This window comes from Mauremys reevesii, linkage group 6 (assembly GCF_016161935.1).
Source record: "Mauremys reevesii isolate NIE-2019 linkage group 6, ASM1616193v1, whole genome shotgun sequence".
In the NCBI taxonomy this organism is placed as follows: Eukaryota; Metazoa; Chordata; order Testudines; family Geoemydidae; genus Mauremys; species Mauremys reevesii.
In genome coordinates this window covers 80,211,375-80,231,143 of record NC_052628.1, presented here as the reverse complement: position 1 = coordinate 80,231,143, position 19,769 = coordinate 80,211,375, and the positions used below count along the sequence as shown (strand labels likewise).

The 19,769-nt window shown below is 41.4% G+C and overlaps 2 protein-coding genes and 1 long non-coding RNA gene across 5 annotated transcripts in view; 2 read left to right on the top strand and 1 right to left on the bottom strand.

The window, feature by feature from the left end:
* The window catches only part of SECISBP2 (SECIS binding protein 2), a 46,544-nt gene extending 34,791 nt beyond the window's left edge, over window positions 1-11,753 (top strand). For both annotated transcript variants that reach the window (XM_039545293.1, XM_039545292.1), the window contains exons 14-18: window positions 3,606-3,765; window positions 6,662-6,882; window positions 7,608-7,762; window positions 8,651-8,855; window positions 10,062-11,753. In XM_039545293.1, coding sequence (XP_039401227.1) covers window positions 3,606-3,765; window positions 6,662-6,882; window positions 7,608-7,762; window positions 8,651-8,855; window positions 10,062-10,171 — 851 coding nt within the window. In that variant the 3' untranslated portion in view covers window positions 10,172-11,753. The remainder of the gene's footprint in view (window positions 1-3,605; window positions 3,766-6,661; window positions 6,883-7,607; window positions 7,763-8,650; window positions 8,856-10,061) is intronic.
* A 3,419-nt stretch (window positions 11,754-15,172) lies between these two features.
* LOC120408771 overlaps window positions 15,173-19,769 on the top strand; it is a 53,491-nt gene continuing 48,894 nt past the window's right edge. The window contains exon 1 of the long non-coding RNA XR_005600956.1: window positions 15,173-15,283. This is a non-coding gene — a long non-coding RNA (uncharacterized LOC120408771). The remainder of the gene's footprint in view (window positions 15,284-19,769) is intronic.
* Window positions 15,980-19,769, bottom strand: part of SEMA4D (semaphorin 4D) — a 150,335-nt gene continuing 146,545 nt past the window's right edge. For both annotated transcript variants that reach the window (XM_039545992.1, XM_039545990.1), the window contains 3 exons: window positions 18,245-18,454; window positions 17,294-17,391; window positions 15,980-16,468 (listed from right to left, as the gene is read on the bottom strand). In XM_039545992.1, coding sequence (XP_039401926.1) covers window positions 16,439-16,468; window positions 17,294-17,391; window positions 18,245-18,454 — 338 coding nt within the window. In that variant the 3' untranslated portion in view covers window positions 15,980-16,438. The remainder of the gene's footprint in view (window positions 16,469-17,293; window positions 17,392-18,244; window positions 18,455-19,769) is intronic.

Genomic DNA, 19,769 nt, shown 5'->3' with positions numbered 1-19,769 from the left:
TACTAATGTAATCATGCCATATGCTCCTCACCCATTCCATGAACAATGGAGTTGAGGCCTGGTCTACACTAAAAAGTTAAGTTAACCCAAATATATTGTTCAGGGATGTGGATTTTCACATCTCTGATCAACATAGTTAAGCTGTTCTAGACAATGCTAGGTCGACAGAAGAATTATTCCATTTTCTTAGCTACTGTCTCTCAGGGAAGGTCTACGCTACAAACGCTGCATTGGCGCAGCTGCAGTGCTTTGATGAAGACACTCTAAGCTGACTGGAGAGAGCTCTCCCATCAGATTAGTTACTCTACCTCCATGAGAGGTGGTAGCGGTGTCAGTGGGAAAAGCTCTCCCACTAACATAGCGCTGTCTATGCAGGAGGTTACAGTTGGTAACTATGTTGCTCAGGAGTGGATTTTTCACGCCTCCGAGTAACAGTCATACTGAAGTAAGTGTGTAGTATAGACCTGACTTCAGGGAGCTGGATTAACTATAGCAATTGAAGAACCCCTCCTGTTGCTGTAATGAGTGGCTATACTTAAGTGCTGCAGCAGTGTAAGTGTAGCCATAGTGTTACCCAGGGGTTTCTGAACCCAAAACTGTGGTAACTAATCTTCGATTCGCAGGTGGTCCCAGGAAATAAATCAATGGGAGACCCACCTCTTCTGTCCGATAAATGCTTGGTACACACGAGTGCTTTCACTCAAAGATCTTCTTCTCTTTTTTGAGCCTGAAGTGCACATCTAAAATAGCAATAGTCTAGAGCAATCCAGACCTAGTTATCCAAAATGTGAGATGTTGATGAATGGTCAGCAGCAGGTTTCTGGTGGCCAGCCTTCCTCCTAGTCACTGGGGAGTTTGTCAGACTCCTAGCTTGTAGACATCCTCTCTGAACTTCTCCAAATACACACTATAACCTTTTTATAGGTTGCTCAAAACAAAGGACATAACTTGTAGTAACCCCTAGTGGGCTAACAATTTTCCTAGCATCAGGAAAAAAACGCAGAATTCTATTTGTCACCAAAACAACTCCTAGTCATAATAGCAAGAAATTCATAGTCATAGACACCCAGGTCCAAGGTCAGTTATCCACACTTCCTCCCATTCTCGTGAATCTGTCACTTAGTCTGTCCTTATTAGCAATGCTGCCACTGCAGCTATTTCACATGCTTCAGTCAAGTTATTCCTGACTTTGTGGTGGTCTTGCTTGCAGGTAATGGTGGCTAAGTGCACAAAAGGACTTGACATAACCACAGCCAAGTTCTCTCGTAACAATAGCCTGAGCGTGAGCAAAAAAAAAGAGTAGCTGCAACTCTCATCAGTGTCAGAGTGATCAAAGTGGTTGCTGAGCATTAGAAAGTGAACCTGTAATAGAAAGCCATATTTTAATTGTTGGTGTAACATTTACATTTTCTAATGTAAAACCATGATCCTGGCATCAGTCAAGAGTATTTTTTTATTTATCATGAAAATTTAACACCACAAATTTCAACTGACAATAATTAATCCCATCTCTGCCAAACAAGGATCATGTTTATCAATTTCATTTCTTAGTCATGTGTGATCAGGTGATCTAGAAAAAGGGATCTAAAGGAAATGTCAGACATTAGAAAAATTTTAGTCATGTCCTCTTCAAAACAGTCACAGCAAATCTCAAATTGTATTTTTTCCCTGTAAATTGCTATAGAAAAATTTAGTGCACAAACTATTTATTTTTTTAAAATGATACCCTAACCCAAATGTGTGTAGATCTTTTTTACAACTGTTGGAATGGAAATTCTGTGTAACCTTAACTGTGGTGGCACTACCATCCATAATATTACTAATGCCACAGTAGGGTCAGGGATGGAGATAGTGGTGCAAGTTGAAATTATTTTGTCAAGGGGTTCTCAGTACAGTTACCCAATGAAGAGCTTGAACGCTCATTAGCATAGTGAGAGCGTCTTGGTGTACTTCAGCAGGGGCTGGGGTAGATTTTGGAATAGTGTGGGAGGATAACACCCATTAAGATGAATAGGTTAATTCACACTTCTCAGAGTTATCAGACTGTATTCATGTCCATGGAGTGTTCTGATTCATCTGAGAACATTACATTGAGATGAATTAACCTCTTCACACCTCTGCAATCCTCTTATAATAAGGAGTTATGCAAAGCCACTTCCCCAGTCACTGAAGTGGAATACAAGTTCTGGGCTTGTCCTACACTCCACCCTGCTTACTCCAGCTGGTAGATGTGCTTCTCACAGCCTGTCAGTTACCACCCTCCTTCTTCCCCATGGTGTCTGCAGTCCTATTGGGTGGATGGAAGGAACAAGAGAAGGGGAGAGGTGGAAGCAAGGTGTTCCCAGGAAGCCTTCTTGTGCCCCCTTCACTGTGACCATCACCACCTCAAACAAGTGAAAGTCAGTGCTCAAAAACTTTAGTGGAGGGTTAAGGTTGGTTGACAGTGTCTCATACCCTTCCAGAATGTCTAATACAGCTGAACTTAAACTTCTTAAAACCAGGAAATACAAAATTAAAGTACATACCAGCCCTGCACTGCCCTTCAACCTTAGCTGTTCTCTTTGAGTGATGCCCTATGCAACGCCTGAGAGATGCCGTAGCAGTCTATCTTTGCTGATGATATGGAGCACTGTGGGGGGACAGCATGAGTTTGATAGGAGAAACCGAGAATGGTGGTCACATTTAGGTTGGCATAATGAACAGCCGTTGGCTATACCCAGTGTATACTCAACCATTTCATCTGCTCTTTCCAAGCAGATGAAATGCCAGGTGTCACCACCTCCTTGAACCTTGTCCTGTAGATTCCCTCTGGATTATTACTTGCACTTACCTCTGCTCTGTAGTGCACTGTCATGCTTCTAGCAGACTGCTACAAATCCCCTTGGCAAGGATAGACTGTTGTGCTCCTTTACTTGCACAACTGACATAACTTAGCCCAGAAAGCAGATGGACTCTCCTTATTACTGTGTGAAATGTGGCAATCTGCGGCAAGTAATCTCTGCACTGTAAATTCAGCTGTCCCTAACACAGTGAAGGGCAGTTGGGAGTACATACAGATGAATGTGAATACAATTCTGTGGGGGACACCACACCATGTAAAGTGGCACACTAACTTAGTCATTCCTCATATCTGTTTATCATAGGGCTGCCGTGACTTACATTATATTGCATCTTGCAGGTCCAGTGGGCAGACTTAAAGTGTTGGGAAAAGATTGGTGTATACCATAACTCTGTATTTCCTTTCCTGGTTTTCAAGGAACTGCCAGCCATAACTCTGCATTAACAAAGTTTTTGGGCAGTGAATTTTTATCTAATGCTGCTTCCTGTTTTCTAGTCAAACCTGTCTAAAATTGAAAGAGCTGAATCTATAGGGAAAAGATTCTAAAGAACCCTGGTCATATTTTAATACTTCTTGCTGGGTCGTTCACTTCAGTACTAGAAATGATCCTAATAACTCTGAAACAGGTAAAAGCAGGGCTGGTAGGAACTACCTATCTTATTTCTGTGTAGGAGAGTCCTTGAGTTACATTCTCACTTACAGATCAGTTACATTTTTCGTCTGTCTTTTATAACACAAAGACAACAGTTTATTTCTTTATGCTTAGACATAGCAGAAGATGTTCCCATAACCTCAGTTTCTGTGGCTCAGAGAAGTTCAGAAGAGTTCCTGGAATATAAAGACCTCAAGGATTCTATGGAAAGTTCCTCCAGTCTAACACCACTAAACTCCAGCCTTCCAAAAATTCATAGCAGGAGATTTAGAGAGTAAGTATTTTTTAGTATTGGCACTTCCTTTGTACCACGGTACCACAGGCAGGACATTGCTTGAATAAGGTAAGTTACGTCAGTAACGTTCTGTGAAATGCTAACTGAATTTAAAACTCACAACTCTGAATTCTTATTTTCAACTCCACTGCAGGTTAGCACCTAATAAGTGACATCCCAGTAAGCAGCAAGTGCAGTACTAATATGTCGTCAGTCAGACTAGGAAGGCCGATCCAAGATCACCAGAGAAGAGGAGGATAATAGGTTTAGTGACCACAAAAGGAAGGAGGAGCAGATACTCTTAGAAACATAAAAACCTTGCTTATAATGTGGAATAAATCACATAGTTACATAATACAGGAAAAGCTGTGTTATCTGACCCGGTACCAGAAAGCTCTCTAAACCGGCATTTCTAATCTTCATAGAAAGTCCAGTTTATAGTCTGCTTGGTGCGGGGCCCTAACTGGCTCTCATGGTTCTCTGGAACGGGTGACATGTCCCTGCTGCTCCTAGGCAGAGGAATGGCCACAGAGGGTTCGGAGTGTGGGAGGGGGTGCGGGGCTGGGGGTTGGGGCATGGGAGGGTTTTGGGGTGCTGGATCTGGGTGACACCTCAGGCGGATCCTCACAAGCGGCGACCTGTCCCTGCTGCTCCTAGGCGGTTCCCGGTCAATGTGAGCTGCGGAGCCAGCACTTGAGGCGGAGCGAGGGCAGCGTGCAGAGCCTTCTACTGGGCCTCTGCCTAGTAGCAGCCAGGACAGGTCACTGCTTGCAGGGAGCTGCCCGAGGTAACCCCCCTGAGATTGGGCACCCTGAAACCCCTCCCCAGCCCCGCACCCTCTCCTGCACCCAGACTCCCTCCCAGAGCCCGTGCCCCAGCCCCGCACTCCCTCCCTCTTAGCACTTACCAGCACCCTCCATTCCCCCAACATGCCAGATAAAGCTTTTACTGTACAGAGAGAGAGAGAGAGTGTTAGGGCTCTTTCACCTTTCTGAAAACACTCTTATGGTTAGAATATTTCTTTGTTTTCTGCTGCCAGACAAAATGATAGAGAGGTACAAAGCGGAATGTGATTAGCAAGATGACATGTTTGTGTCGCATCGAGAAATCAAGGGGACAAGTTAGTTGCCCTTTTGTACAAACACTTCAGATGTTATGAGAGCAGTTGTGTGTGCATGTTTCCTTTTAACGAGAAACTTTGGTTATTGTGTTTGAACAGCAGGTCAAAGATCCACTATAGGAAAAATGAAACTCTGCCATTGACATAACTGTTTAGTAAGTGTTGTTTTCATCTTCATTCTTCAAAAAGGCACCACAGCCTTTTTATGCTTCAAGATTTAGTTAATGTAAAAAAAAGTCACTTAAAATAAAAAAAAAGGGCAATTTAAAGTCAACAAATTTCTTGGGTCCACAGCAACCCAACATTATTTCACTGAAATGGCAGATAGGTCTGGATATGCTCAGGGCTACTTAACCAAAGAGGTCTTCTATTGCTTGGTATTCAGGATGGAGGATTCTTTTCCTACATCTAGATTACATTGTTTTGTATTTTCACTGAATTGTTTTAATGGGCTTGTCCATTAAACTGTTACTGAGGTAAATCTGAAATGGTAGATAAAGTTCTTTTACCAAAAAAAAAAAAAAAAAATCCCACTGAAATTTAAGACTAACCAATATGAAACCTAGTTTCAGTTGTAAGGTTAGTAATGGTTAGAAATAGGGGACCAGATCTCACCCTTCATGGGAGGGAAGGGCAAGGAACTCTTTTTGGTTCCCCTTGTGGATTACCCCTGCATTCTTCTGGTGTGGGGATAATTAGTGGGTTCCAGTATACCTCCAGAGCAAGAAAGCAAGGGTCTGACTTGCAGAGTGCTGAGATCTGGGTGGATCTTGGATCTGTGGGGATACAGGGCCATCCATACAAAGGCCCTATGAATCTGTAGCCACTTATCCCAACACTTTCTGGTAGCCTAGCTCTATGGTGCCAGGGGTTCCCTTCACTACAGCTGTCCCCCAAACCCTTTTTTAGAGTGGTTACCAGTGTTGAGGAGGTCTGGGGGAAACTTCAGTGCAGCTATCTCGGGCTATGTCTACACTAGCACTTCTGTCAATAAAATTTTGTCGCTCAGGGTGTGGAAAAACACGCTCCCCCTCCATTCCCCCAACCAACATAACTTGCAACAAAAGACGCTCCAGTGTGGACTGCACTATGTCAGTGAGAGATATTCTGCTGCGAACATAGCTGCCACTGCTCGTGGGGCTGGTTTAATTATGCCGATGTGAAAGCTCTCTCTTGTTGCCATAGAGAGCTACATGGGAGACCTTACAGTCCCCATGTACAGCTGTGCTGCTCTAAGGTCTCTACTATAGACATAGCCTAACTTTCCACACTGATTTCCACTGGGTGCTAAGAGGAATGAGATGCATCTACTCTTTCTGTGGATTCCCCCCCATCTTCCCCCCCCCACACACAGGCAGATCACAAGGACATGATCTGGACCAGAGATAAGTAAAATGATGATACAGTTGACTTTGTCCCTTGCCTTTGGCTCTTGCTCCAACTTTGACATTTCAGTTTGTGACAGTGCTGTAGAAATCAAATAGCACTTCTACAATGTGGTTGCGATCTCTTGATTCTTAGGAGTGAAAATAGGCCATGACCTTGGGGAAACTTTCATTAGCAAAACTAGTCCTTTATCTTGATATGTCTTGGTATAACTTGATACAGGAGCTGGAGTGTCAAGAAACAAACCAACCTCCTTGTATCTTTTAATGCACTGAAAAACCTGGAAAATATTTTTTATTGTGCTGTACGTAGAGCATGTATTTGAGAGAATGCAGTTATGTTTGCAACTGCAGAATATTTAACACTTAAACAACTGATTATTTTTTCCAGTTACTGTAGCCAGGTACTTAGTAAAGAAGTTGATAGTTGTGTGACAGATCTTCTAAAAGAACTGGTTCGTTTCCAAGATCGCTTGTATCAGAAAGACCCAGTGAAGGCCAAGACAAAACGCAGACTTGTTATGGGGCTCAGAGAAGTTTTGAAACACCTGAAGTTGAAAAAATTGAAATGTGTCATCATCTCTCCAAACTGTGAAAAGATTCAGTCAAAGGGTAAATGTTTTTTACAAAAAATAGTTCTACATTTATCTTATGAAAATACAACAGACTTGTTATATTGATGGTAGTACCCTCTGAGGGCCATGTCTTACGCTTGGAGAAAACTGCCATGGAAGATCAGTGATTTATTGGTGCCTTCCTTGAAAAGTAAATCAGATTGTTCACTCTAAGGAATCGGAAAGCAAATGACTGGTTGGAGGATTTATCAACTTGTCATTGATGTATTGTTGAAATGTTATAAGTAACTAGTGTTCAGATCATTGTCTTTGATCTCTGATCTTGAAGTGACTTAGCTTTTAAAAGTTTTTTCTTTTTTTTTGACAGCTATACTTCATCTTTAGCCACACTGCATTGTTTTATACTGTTTATAGTGGTGCTGGTGTGTCAGTCCAATCTTTGTTCTTCAAATTAATAAAATTTGGAGTTTAATAACAGTGTTATCTGGGGATTCATGTTGATTTAAAGGGAGAATTGTCAGACTAACCTTCTAGATGAGCAGATCCTACAGTACACTATTCAGCTTCAAGTCATGTTTCTGTGCACTGCACATTTGTAAATATTTTTTTTTAAACATATACATTCTGGCATTTCTAAATGTAGCATCTTAAACCTGTAGCTTTTACTAAGGGACTTCTGGCAATAATGCCTTTTAGTTATAACTGGATTGAATAAATGATACTTTTTGAATAGTCTCATTCTCAGTTCTCTGTCTGTTCCAGGTGGGTTGGATGAGACTCTACATACCATTATTGACTGTGCCTGTGAACAGAATATCCCATTTGTCTTTGCTCTCAATCGCAAAGCTCTAGGACGTTGTGTGAATAAAGCAGTGCCTGTCAGTGTGGTGGGAATTTTCAGTTATGATGGTGCTCAGGTGAGTTGAACAAAGACACTGGTTCATACCTTTTAATTAGTATTATTCTGTGTGCATTGTATACAATAAAGACTTGACTCCGAGGCAGCTAGTCAGTCTCTCTCTCACTCCATTTTCTGTATTTATACTCTTGACAGGTCAGTTTCTTTATAATGTTATACAGAATTAACATTTATTTCCACAGCACCTTCCTCCTTTTTGCTTTGTTCACAGAAGTATTTTTGGCCAGCTCTCTGCCTCTTCTCTACCCAAATCTGCTCTTAAGGATAACAGGTATTTTAAATACCTGGTGAGTTGTGTGGAGGGAGCAGCCTAGTGGCAGCTCCCCCCCTCCCTCATCTCTTCCCCCGCCCCCCTCAAACAACCTTGTTGCAAATTGGGAGAACAACCAGGGACAGAGAGGGATACTGAATGTTATTAAAAGAGACACTTGAAAATCTAGAACAATCTTCCTCTTCTGGCTGGTAGAATATTAGTTTGAATGAAACTTTGCAAGGGGAGAGGGACTACATTTTCAAACTGATACATAATAAAAATAGTATTTATAACACATTAAGTTCAAAGCAATCTATACAAATGCTATAGCTGTACATGTCAGATGTGTGGCTAAAACCACATGTTGTTGCTTAAAAATGTACCTTTGAGTTCCTCACTGCATCAGAAAGTCTCTTGATGTATTTCCCTGTTATCATTAACCTAAACAAAATCCAAGTACGTGGTTTATTCTGTTTTGCCTGCTCGTGTGATTATTTAATATTCTGAGTAGAAGGGGTGAAAAAACTGTACCCTACATCTTTACACACTTCAACAGAGAAATATGGTTTAAGCCATAATAGTGTTTCATGTTCTCTTATCGCTGGCTTCTCTCCTACTTTTTGTCCATGTTAGGACCACTTTCACAAAATGGTAGAACTGACAATGGAAGCCAGGCATGCATACAAAGATATGGTGGCAGCTTTAGAGGAAGAGGCAGCTGAAGGGGGAGGAAGTGAAAAACACAGCACAATCTTAACCACTCAATATGAAGAGAAGAGCTTGTCCGAGACCGGTAGAACACCCCATGTGGAATCTGATGAGGATGTACCAAATTACAGTGAGTGTTCAGTGGTTTATTCTTTGTGTTCAATCAGTTTTCCTTCCTTTGTACTAAAATTCTCCTCTGATCAGAATCTTGCTGAGGCAGTGCAGACTAAGGATGTCTGGTTAGGAAGGGCAAACACATCACTTTGGCCTGTGACCTTACCGGACTTCATGAATTGAAGTCAGATCTGGTTGCTGTTTGGATGGGAGACATCTAAAGAAAACCTAGTTTTTCATGAAGTTTTATTGTTTACACAGCAAAAGCTTTGCATGGGCTAGTCTATTTACGCTGGATTTAATCCAGCTAGTGCAGGTAGTAATAGCAGTGAAGTCAGCATAGAGCAGGCTAGCAAGCCAAGTGTACTCAGGGTCTGTGCTGGGCTTATGCTACCTGCGCTGAAGCCCATGATGTGCTGTTTTCACTACTAAGTTATCCATGCTAGTTGAGTTTAAGTTAGTTCAGGTAGGCTAACCTGTGCACAGCTTTTGCTATGTAGATGAACGTATCCTTCGTAGATGGCACTCTTCCTTTAAGTAATTTCTGAAATAGTCCACCTGGTGGTAGATGGCATATGCTGCTCTTTCATTTAAGGTTTGTAACAGAGCTCCTGACCATTTGTGGCTAAATTCCACTAGCACTTCTTTCTTGTAAGACCAGTTGGCCCAAGCAGACTGGCAGAATTCTGGTTAAACAGTTTGACAATTTGCTACTACAGCTTCAGTTGTGTAAGATTCTTCTTTCTGTCCTGAACTCTTTCTGTGCTGTATGAAGGCCTTCAACCCTGTAGGTAACTGCATTTGCAGTACTGAAGGAATGATCTCTTTTTGTGTATAACTTTGTGTCCATATTAGGATCTGTAAATAAAATGTGCTTATGATATAGCATTAGAAAGTTATTCATGAGATCATTACTTTGAAACAGCAGTAGGCAAATGAGTCTGTATCAGTTCCTAAAAAGTGGGAAGTAACATAGGGTTAGATAATTTGAAACTTCTCCAGGGGGACTGTCTTCCAGCAGGTGCTGCAAAGTGTGTTGGCTTAAGAGTCCCTTACATGCTGATTTCTCCCTCAGTTCTCAAGTTGTCCTTCATACTGGGAGATTGAGCATTTCAGTGCTTAAGTAGGGTTGTCTATGAATACTAAACTTGGGAAACCTGTGCGATACTCTGGGAGAAATTAAAGTGACTTTCAGACTAATATTCTGTTCTTTGTTTTATAGTCAAAATCTGGAAGAGAAAGCTTGAGGAGGAGTATAACCCTTATGCCTTGGAATTAGAAAAGATTGCAACTACTGAAATGCTGACCTTGAATTTAGAAGAGCCTCAGTAAAGCTGGATCATTTTATTGGGCCTTATTACTTTTTACATAGATATGTAAATAGTGAATTATCTAAAAGCAGTGGTCCATCTAAGCTGCGAGGTGTAGCAAATAAAGTGTAATCTAGGAAACGTCTAAAGTTGGCTAAGAAGAATATTCTGATCTCACTTAAAATGTGCACTGGAATGCATGAAACATTGGCTGATTCTTACAGGGTTCTGTGTACTTGACTGGCTGCTGCTGCTGCCTCATTCTTTGTATTAGAGAATTAATTTGAAGGGAGGGGAAACTGTTGTTTTAACCCAGGACCACTTATGTATTAAAACAAACCCATTCCTGCCATGTTTTTAAGGGTTTTACTGCTGGTGTCTGGTGCCACAAGAGCTAGCCAGAAAACAAAACCTCAACATTTGTTTGAGACACAAATTCTGAAAACCTTCATTTGGGGAGAATATTTCACCTTGCTGGTCATCTGCCTGGAAGGCTCTGGTTAATTTCACTTTCCCTGCAGACAGAAAGTGAGATTGACAAGAACCTTCCAGGTGGGAGCAGTCACTTTTGTTTTCCCAATGGAAAATTGAAATTTTCTTGGAAAAACTGGAAACTTTCTGCTGGAATGATTTTCTGAGGGAAAATAGCCTTTTCCAAAATAAAAAAAATAAACAAAATTTTCAAGCAGCTCTAGCTTCAAGTCAGGTATAATCTCCCTTCCTTCCCTTAGAGCATGCAGCAGCTGGGAGGGGGATGGGGTAATGAGTCATAAAATTCCTGAGATGGGGAAGCTGGTAAAATTAAAATGGACCACAAAGGAGATTCCTGCCCTAGAAGAGCACTTAAGATCTGATGCAGATAGAGCCCTTTTGCTGGCAGAGGTTAGGAATGCTTCCAGGAAAGAGGTGGGCCAGCCTGTTTCTGACCCCTTTCTCCTCTTACAGAATTTGTTCTCCTTGCCTTAGGAGTACCACAGCTTGGAGGATGCAGTGCTATAGCAAAGGTACTGAATTCTGCAGGGAAGGGCAACTGCTTTCTTCAAAATGCACCTGCTGCCTGCATTTTCTTTCGCTGTTGTCCAGCTACCTCAGCCAAGCCCCAAGGGCAGCGATTCGTGTGCCCTTGTTGCATAAGGGAGAATTGTACAGCAATGTGCTTGGTTGCATAAACACAGTATGTGAGGTCTTAGCCCTTCCCTTCAGAAGAGTGTCAGTCTTGTTGCTACTGTTTTTTTATGTACAATTGTGAATTTTGATTCAGATAATGAAGTCTTAATTTGAGGAAAAAGATCTAATATGTTAGAGCCAAGACTGACTGTATATAATTGTGTATCAAATGTAGAGAAGTTTTCTGAAGACAGGCTTAATTTACTTTTGATATTGAAACTTTTTTTAAACTTGACGTGTACCTGGTGGTGGTAGAGCACCTTTGTGGGAGGTTTCTTTTATAAATAACAGTGCTTATATATTTTTAGAATGAAGATGGCACACTTAATGGAGAGGGCCAAATTGTGCAGTAGAGTATTCAGATTTTTATAAGGGTGAAAACGAAAATTAGGATTTCTGATTTCAGTGTGCAAAATAAAATGGTTGTAAATCCCAGGTGCAACTAGTACCTCTGTGTAGTCTGCCATGCACTGGTTCTAAATGCTCAGAGCAACTTTCATTTCAGCTTCTCGAGAACAGTGCTCCTGAAAATCAGGTGCCGGGGGAGTGTCACAGGTAAGCCAAAAGCAACAGAGGTAATATCAAAAGTTAACCTTGAAATGATTTTTGAAGTATAAAACTGATGACATTTTATAGCATCCTGTGGTTAGAGCGTAGCTAATACTTGAGATTGATGTGTGAACCATAATCTTATGCTCTGGGGAGTAAAGTCAGTAAAAGGATACAAAGCAGCTCTGCTTTGACACTGAGTTGATCACTGGATATGAGATCTTTCTACTTTTCCATAATTGCAGCTGACCTTAACTTGACTTTGGGAGTGGGGAAAGAGTCCAGTGCTGAAAGATGATTTGGGCTGGCAATAGCCATTCCTGGCCCAGTAGGAGGTTTCTGTGTACTCGCAGCAATGCAAACTGTTGTGTATGAAGCTGGTTATGGTTGCACTATGCTATTAGAATGTTTATAGCTGCAAATACCAGTACAGGAGAGGCTTTGGTTTAGTTTGGATTTGGGGGGGGAGGGGCGGAGAGCAGGTTGGGCAGGTGCATTGTTCAGGCTAAATTTTTCACTGCATCATGGAAAGGGGGCCGGCAGCTAGGTTCTTGCATTATACAACTTCCAGAAGGCAGACGTGCAGATGATAGAGACTCTGTATGCTTTAGGGTTGCTACTCTGCAGAGATCATTTTGCACTTCCATGGAAGTGCATGAACATGACTGTTAGCCCAGTCCTAATGCTAGCATCCTCAGCAGTTTTCATTGTAACAAACTTATGAAACCCACTGTGTGTATGGTAAGAACTGTTGAAAGCAGAATTATTGAGGAAGATGATTAAGCAGTGAATAGACATTTGTCCTTCAAACTAGCTTTTGAGGGGTTGAAGTGTTCAACCTCATTATCACTCAGCCATTCCCTTTTAAGACAGTTCTGTGGACAACTTTGTAAAAGAATCTCTGCTTGACCCCCTTCTCCCTCCCGCCCGCGCCTCTAGTCCTGTTGCTTAGTTTCTGTGTGCATTGCCAGGGTGTGGTCTGCTTCCTGCAGTTTGAGAATCTAGCTTAAGTTAAAGCCAGCCTCACTGCTAACCAGCTCCCTCTGCTGGGCCAAAAGCCAGTTATGATTTCTATACATCAAATTTTTCAGTATATAAAATCACCTGATAATAGTTTCCTCCCCATAGTGTCCACATTTTTGTGTGGATGGGAGTGGGGCAGAAAGGCCTGTGGTGTGCTGAATTACAGCCTAGCCAATTGTAAAGGCCTCCTTTCTCCTTGATACTTTGGGGGATTTGTTGGGGCAGCTCTTGCTGATGTAGCACAGCAGTAGCATACATCTCTGTGCTCGGTCTCGCCCTCGCCTTTAACAGGTAAAGCAGCAGTATTTTTAAAAACCGATCATCTTCAGTGCTACTGCAACAGACCTTAATAGCAAAGGGCAGTAAGGTCACTTGTAGCCTCAGGTAGGAAGAAGAATTGACCTATTTGCTCAAATTTATGCACAGGCAGGTGAAGTGTAAAGTAACCTAAACTGAGGGTAATGCTCTGAGAACAACTTACTGATCACTCCTCTGACATACCTGCCTACTATGAAGTACGATAATATAACTTCATTTCCCTAAAGGATGGATGTAATGTAACTATTTCTTTGTTAACCATTGCACCCCAGCATAGTAGTAGTCTTAGCAAAGCCTCTGATCACAGCTCCTTTAGGACTTCAATAGTGCAAAATCAGGCCCTTCCTTTTTACGCTTATTTATGCACCCAACCTTTTGCTCCAGGAATGTCACTTAGTGTATCAAACTTTTTGAAGTGGGAGGACTTTGGTCCTCTTTCAGAACTGTCTGGGGGTAGAGGGCATTTTTTCCTCACAGCCCAAGCCTGATGGAGTTGCCTCCTCTTCCATGGGCAAGAGAAGAGCCAGGTGGGATTGGAAAAGAACATGCAAGCAGTCCTATCTCCATGAGGGGAGTGAAGCCAGAAGGACAGTGCGCCAATTGGAAGACCATGCTTCAGCTCCTACAGCCTGCACCAGCAGCCATGCCTCTGACTGTAGAGCTCAGCTACCTCATGGATGGAGGGAACAGGACACAGCACAACTGCTACCAATTCCAGAAAGTGATAAGGGGCCTTCAGACCCAGCTTTCTTCCCCTGCTGCCACCTGTAACACCCTTCTGCCCCTGGCAGTCAGGGGCTCAACAATTCTAGCTGGTAAATTTTTACCTGAAAGACTAACTTTTTCTTACTCTACAGGCAGCCAAGCCTAGGCTGGCATCTCAGTGAAAACTCAAGCCAAAAAACTAAATATGATCTATCAAAGTGCCCCTGCATGCTTTCACAAGCAGTGCTAACATGGGTGGACAGTATTTCAAGTATGGTCCTTCTCAACCTAAAAATCATATGGCTTCTCTGTGAGGTAGAGAGAGGGGGGGATTTAAATCTGTTTCAGGCAAGTATAGGGGACTTTAATCCTTGGGATCAGATGCTGAGATAAGTTCCAGCTGTTAACGAATAGACTTAAGTATGGACTTTGCACCAGCCAGTAGAATAACTACCATGTTAAATAAAACCCAAAAGGGTTTTATTATAGGTAAATTAAATGTCCAAGCAAAAAAGCTAAGTGGCTGGAGTGCACTGTGCTTAGCATGTTAGGATTCATACAAATTTTTTTTTTTTTGAACATGAAATGCTTCCTTAGGGCAACCAACTTATTCCAGTTCCATGATGTCATAGAACATGACCATCAAAACACATTCTGCTCCTCACTTCACTATCCAGATTGAACATGTATGTAGGGAACTCACACAAGACTTAGTATTGTACTTTTAATTCAGAAGGTAGGCCTCATGCATGTCAGTGTGTAAATTCTGTAAGTAAACTAGAAATATTGCTCTTCAGTTAGTGCTCAGGACTGGACTTGACTATTCTGCCCTGAGACTGTCAGGCATCCATGTCTACTCTACTGAGACTGCCTTCATCAAATTCTGCATATTAGTCAACCAGTTTTCCGCCAAAAGAAAGGAAATAGCATTGGCTAAGTCTTCTCCAGGGTAGATGTCCTGCTTTCTACCCTGGAGGTGCACGGCTATGAAAATCCCATTGTAATGGAGCTGTGGACCCTAGATACATTTCCAGGCTGTGCCAACGTGACTTACTTTCTTCAGGCAATAAGGTCCACAGAGCTGGCACACCCTACAGCCAATTTCCATCTCAATTCCGAAGGATCCACTTACTTAACATTCAAGGACTTAAATTTTACTTAATGAGGACAAGCCTACCATACTTTGAGGAGAAACAATTTCTCCAAGCAAAGTATATTTAAAGTTATCCTGGCTGTGCAAGTGCTTAACAAGAGGGAACTACAGGTAGGGGGTATTCCCTGCTGCCAAGTCTGATCCCCAAGCTCCAGGCAGGCTGAAGTACCATTGTAAAAGATCTGTAGAGCTTGTTGCTCAAAGAAAGGAATTCTTCAGGTAAGCGTGGAAAAGTTTTATTTCATATACATTGAGTTATGGAGAGAATACAATACTTTTTAAATGACCATTCCCAGCACAATCAAGCCAAAGCTTTTATGTAAAAAGTGAGGCGTTTTTGTGCAATGCTAACAGTGAAAATTTTGAGGAAAAGAGAACAATGAAACATCTCAAGTTTTATCTTTCTACGCAGGATCAATAAAATTTATTTTAAAACAAAACAGGACAAGTAGGTCCCCAAAATTTGACTGGCTACCTCAATGTTATTTCTGCAAATTTTTACTAGAAATAAACAATTCTGGTATCACATTAGCCCTTTATCAGTTGCTGAATATTTGTTTAGCATAAATCAGACTTGATCTTCCATGGTACCAATTATTATTCATATTTTGTAGCTCATTGTGCGCTGTGCTTTACATTATGCTAACTATATTCTGAGTCTTATAAATAAATACCTTAACTAGTCAAATTTTGTTTGGTACAGGAAAAACTGTATAATTAACAGAAGTTTAATTTTTCAAAACAACTTCAGTTTTCAATTTAAAGTCTCTAATTCATGAAAAGTATTAATGTCCATGATGAATCTCACAATAGTTTCTCTTTGAAATACTACTGTAGCTTTGCTGTCTACTTATGCAAACAAGGAAAAATTTGCCCAGCCCAAAAAGGAATGTTCTTTAAAATGCCAGAATGGACTTTCAAGGTAAACCTTATTCTCCCCCATTACTTTTCTGAAAAACATTTAAAATATAAGTGATCCAAATCCTTGTTATATCCCACTGCTTTAATATATTCACATCACAATCAAACTTACCTCATCTGCTTAAAACAGGATTTAGGGGTTGCATTACAATGTTTGAGCACCACAAGTCTCAGTAGGAATACTCTGTTCCTCCATAACTAGCAGAAAAAGAACTGATATCAGGTTGTTCAAAGGGGGTGGGGGAGTTGTCTTGGTAGTAGATAAAACATTCTTCAGTGCAGTGAGGAAATCCTGTTTTGCCTACACTTTCAGTAGATTCTCCTGAACAGCAAGCCCCACTGCCAGCTATTGTAGCTGCTGAATCCTTTTTCAGCTATGCTGGTTAGAGTAACTGGAAGCCTCATTTTGCAGACATTTCCCTGTAAGCCAGCTCTTACTCCTGTCTCTGTCCATCAGGGGGTGTCTTTCTTCTTGCAACTCTCCTAAATGAACAAGACAGTTTCACTGTACTTTAGAAAACTAAGTTAATTTCATATTAAACAAGCTGGTTTTATTTAAAGCCAGCCCTGAGCTAGCAGTAGATCTATTGCCATGCTCTTAAGGGTATGCTATCTCTTAATGATTGAATCTGCCCTTCCTCAACCTCAAGATTAGAAGCATTGGACCAGATTCTTGGTTGCATGTAGACACTTCATCAGATTAGTAGTGCAGAGGGGCAATAATGCCAGCTTAAGGAACATATACAGAGTCTTTGGGGTCAGAGGTAAAAGGGATCAGCCAGGAAGCATTCCTGTGGCTCCAGCTTTCCTCAGCAGCCATAACAGCCCCTTGGGTATTACACTTATTAGAGAAAGGAATAGATGTAAAGGTAGTGGAAAGCCACTTGAGATCCCCACCCCACCTTGGTCCTTTATCAAGGAGAGTTGACTTCATGAAATGGATGGTACTAAGGGGAGAAAGAGAAATGTGCTCACACTTTACTGATTTGTCTTGGTCCTAAGGTGGACTTTGAGTTGATAACATATCCAGGGTATGATTCAAGTGGCTGGAGACCGTTTGGTGTCATCTATAGGACCCTGGGCTTAGTTCCCAGTATCAACCCCTAAGGTACTAGATCTTAAAACACCAGAGGAAGGCAAGTTTTGTCTAGAAGTAACTGAATGACAAGCATGCAGTACTATACATGGACTACAAATGGAATCCCATCCTGTTCTCTCTGTCCAATATAATGGCAAGTCAAAAATAAGGATTTTCAAGCTCCTCTCACTCGCTCACTAAAGCAGCATAGTGCATGTCAAGAAACTTACCCAGGTCGTCTTCCAGTTTTGCATCATTGCATGATGTTCACTGACTGCACTTCTCCAGCTGTCATACTCCTTTACCCATTCAGCCTGACCAGTACTATCTGAAAATTGTAAGTAAATGAAACAAGCTATGTGAATAGGCTGTGATCAAATAGATGAGCATCTGCCATTGACTTCAGGGGCAGCTTTGAACAACATCTAGTTATCAGTGGATAGATTATAGAGAGAGAACGATGGTTGGGCAGCTGGTGCGCTCTCGTTCCCCAGAATCAGTAGGCACCTGAACACACGGCTAGATGTGACTACATCTAGAGCTGAGACTACAACAGCTCCTATTGAAAAATCAGGCTCCTTATTTAGGTATCTACAGATGGCTTTAGGAGCCTAATGTTAAGCACCTACTTTTGAAAACCTTAACCAAGTGCTTATTTTGGAAATTTTAAGTGACTTCAGTAATATAAATGGCAGGGGTTTGAAGTAGCTACCAAACACAGTAAATCAGTAGTGGAAATATATAAAGCTGACAGCTGTAGTCAACCAGGAAACTAAAAATCCAAGCTTTTCTAAATGAACATGTTTTATGGTTGTTTTGGAATTGCCCCTGTCATCAGACGGCCTGTTTTCATAACTCAGCAACTATGTAGTCTAGAAATGAAACCACACCACCAATCACATTAGTCAATATGGATATGCTACTTATTCTTTTCAGAAACAAATGCAACCCTCAAGGGAATAAGTCAGCCTTTTAAATAGTGCGAACTAGGATCTGAATATGGGATCCGTTCTACAATAACCTCTGAAGTGGATACTAAATTTACGTAGAAATTAGAGAGGGTTTTTTATTACTGACAGTCTTCAAGAGTGTATAGGGTCTTTATGGGTAAGCTCATTTTAAAGCTGTCCTCCCTGCATCAGGGCCAGGATGAGCAGTGCATATCCACTGCAACAGCCTACCTTTTCCTTCCACTGTGATGAGCACTTTTGATGTTTTATTTCCAGCCTTTGAGAGGACTGAACAACGGTATTCTGAGTTTTCTGCTACAGCATCTTTCACCCAGCTTAGAATGTGCACTCTGCCATCAGCCAATGCATGAGATTGCTCACTGACACACACTTCCATTTTCTGTCCATTCTTCTCCCACACAAAACGTGCATCACTGGGACCTGTGAAAATGTTAATTTAATTACCGAAGAAACCACTTGTAAAAAATTAAAAATGAAGAGAGTGTCAAATGTAGATTAAAGTGTGATGAAACATTAACATGAAACCCTGAAGGTGTGATGATTAGACAGCACCAGATTCTGGATTTTAGAACATACATAACTGAAAATAAGGACTGTTCTGAGGGCTGTTTGTTCCTATGCTTCTTGAGTGCAGTGTGGTCAGAAGACTGGGGACAATGAGCCAGTGTTGATGATAAGGTAAGAAGAAAAGTTTAGCGCTCAACAATTCCCTGAGAATCTCTTCTGTTTGAGTGGGAAAGAAATGCCTGGATTCTGACATTCTCACAAGTCAAAGCCAGCCCTGGAAGAAACAACATGATTATAGACTGGACAGTGAGGGAACCTAGGTAATCCCAGGTGTAAGAGGTGCAGCATTAGTTTTGAAATGAAGTACAATTTAAGAGTAGAAAAAAAGGTCAGGGACTCAGAGCCCTTGAAGATACTGTGTGTAATGAAGAAAACAAAATCAGATGAAACATAGGAGACATGACAACTGACAGCAGGATTGTTAAAGGAAGTGAAAGAACTTGACATCTTAGGGTAAGAGGAGTAGAGGGCAAAATGCTGTCTAGCCTTATTGCCTAATCACCAATGTTCATACGATCTGAGAGAAACAGAATGCAACCAAGCCAAAGACTGACATAGCTTTCTTGGTTGCTGTTTGGGATAAAGTAAAATGGCAGCTATCAAAGAAAAACAAATGTACAGTTAAGAATTTAGCTGAGACAGCTGTAGCCCAGATAAAGAAAACAGGGATGTATGCTGCCTTCTGCTTTCCATATCTAACAAATTCAGAATAATGGTAATGGATTACTTTTTAAAAAGAAATCCAAGTCTTGTTGTGCCCATGTGACCTATAATCAAACACCCTTAGAGAAGAATAGATGAGGGAAGATAACAGTGAGGCAGGTGATTTTAGGCTTCTTTTTGTTGCCAAGGACAATGAAGGGAGGAGACACCATACTAGAGAGACTTACCTACACTGCCAGGGAGTGGGTTAACTGACCACTAGCATGACCTATACAATTTGCTGATTTGAATTAGTGATTGTCACATAAGAGGGACACTGACTAGGTTCAAACAAGCAGACCATAGTAGGTAGGCTTTGCATAGAAAATGGGGAACTTTCACATTAGCATTCTACCACCACACCCAATGCAGTAGGCACTGTACACATACAAAAAAACCTTAGTCCTTACCTCATAAAGCTTATCTTGGGTTTCAATAGACAAAGTGGAGTGGTCTGGAAGTGAAA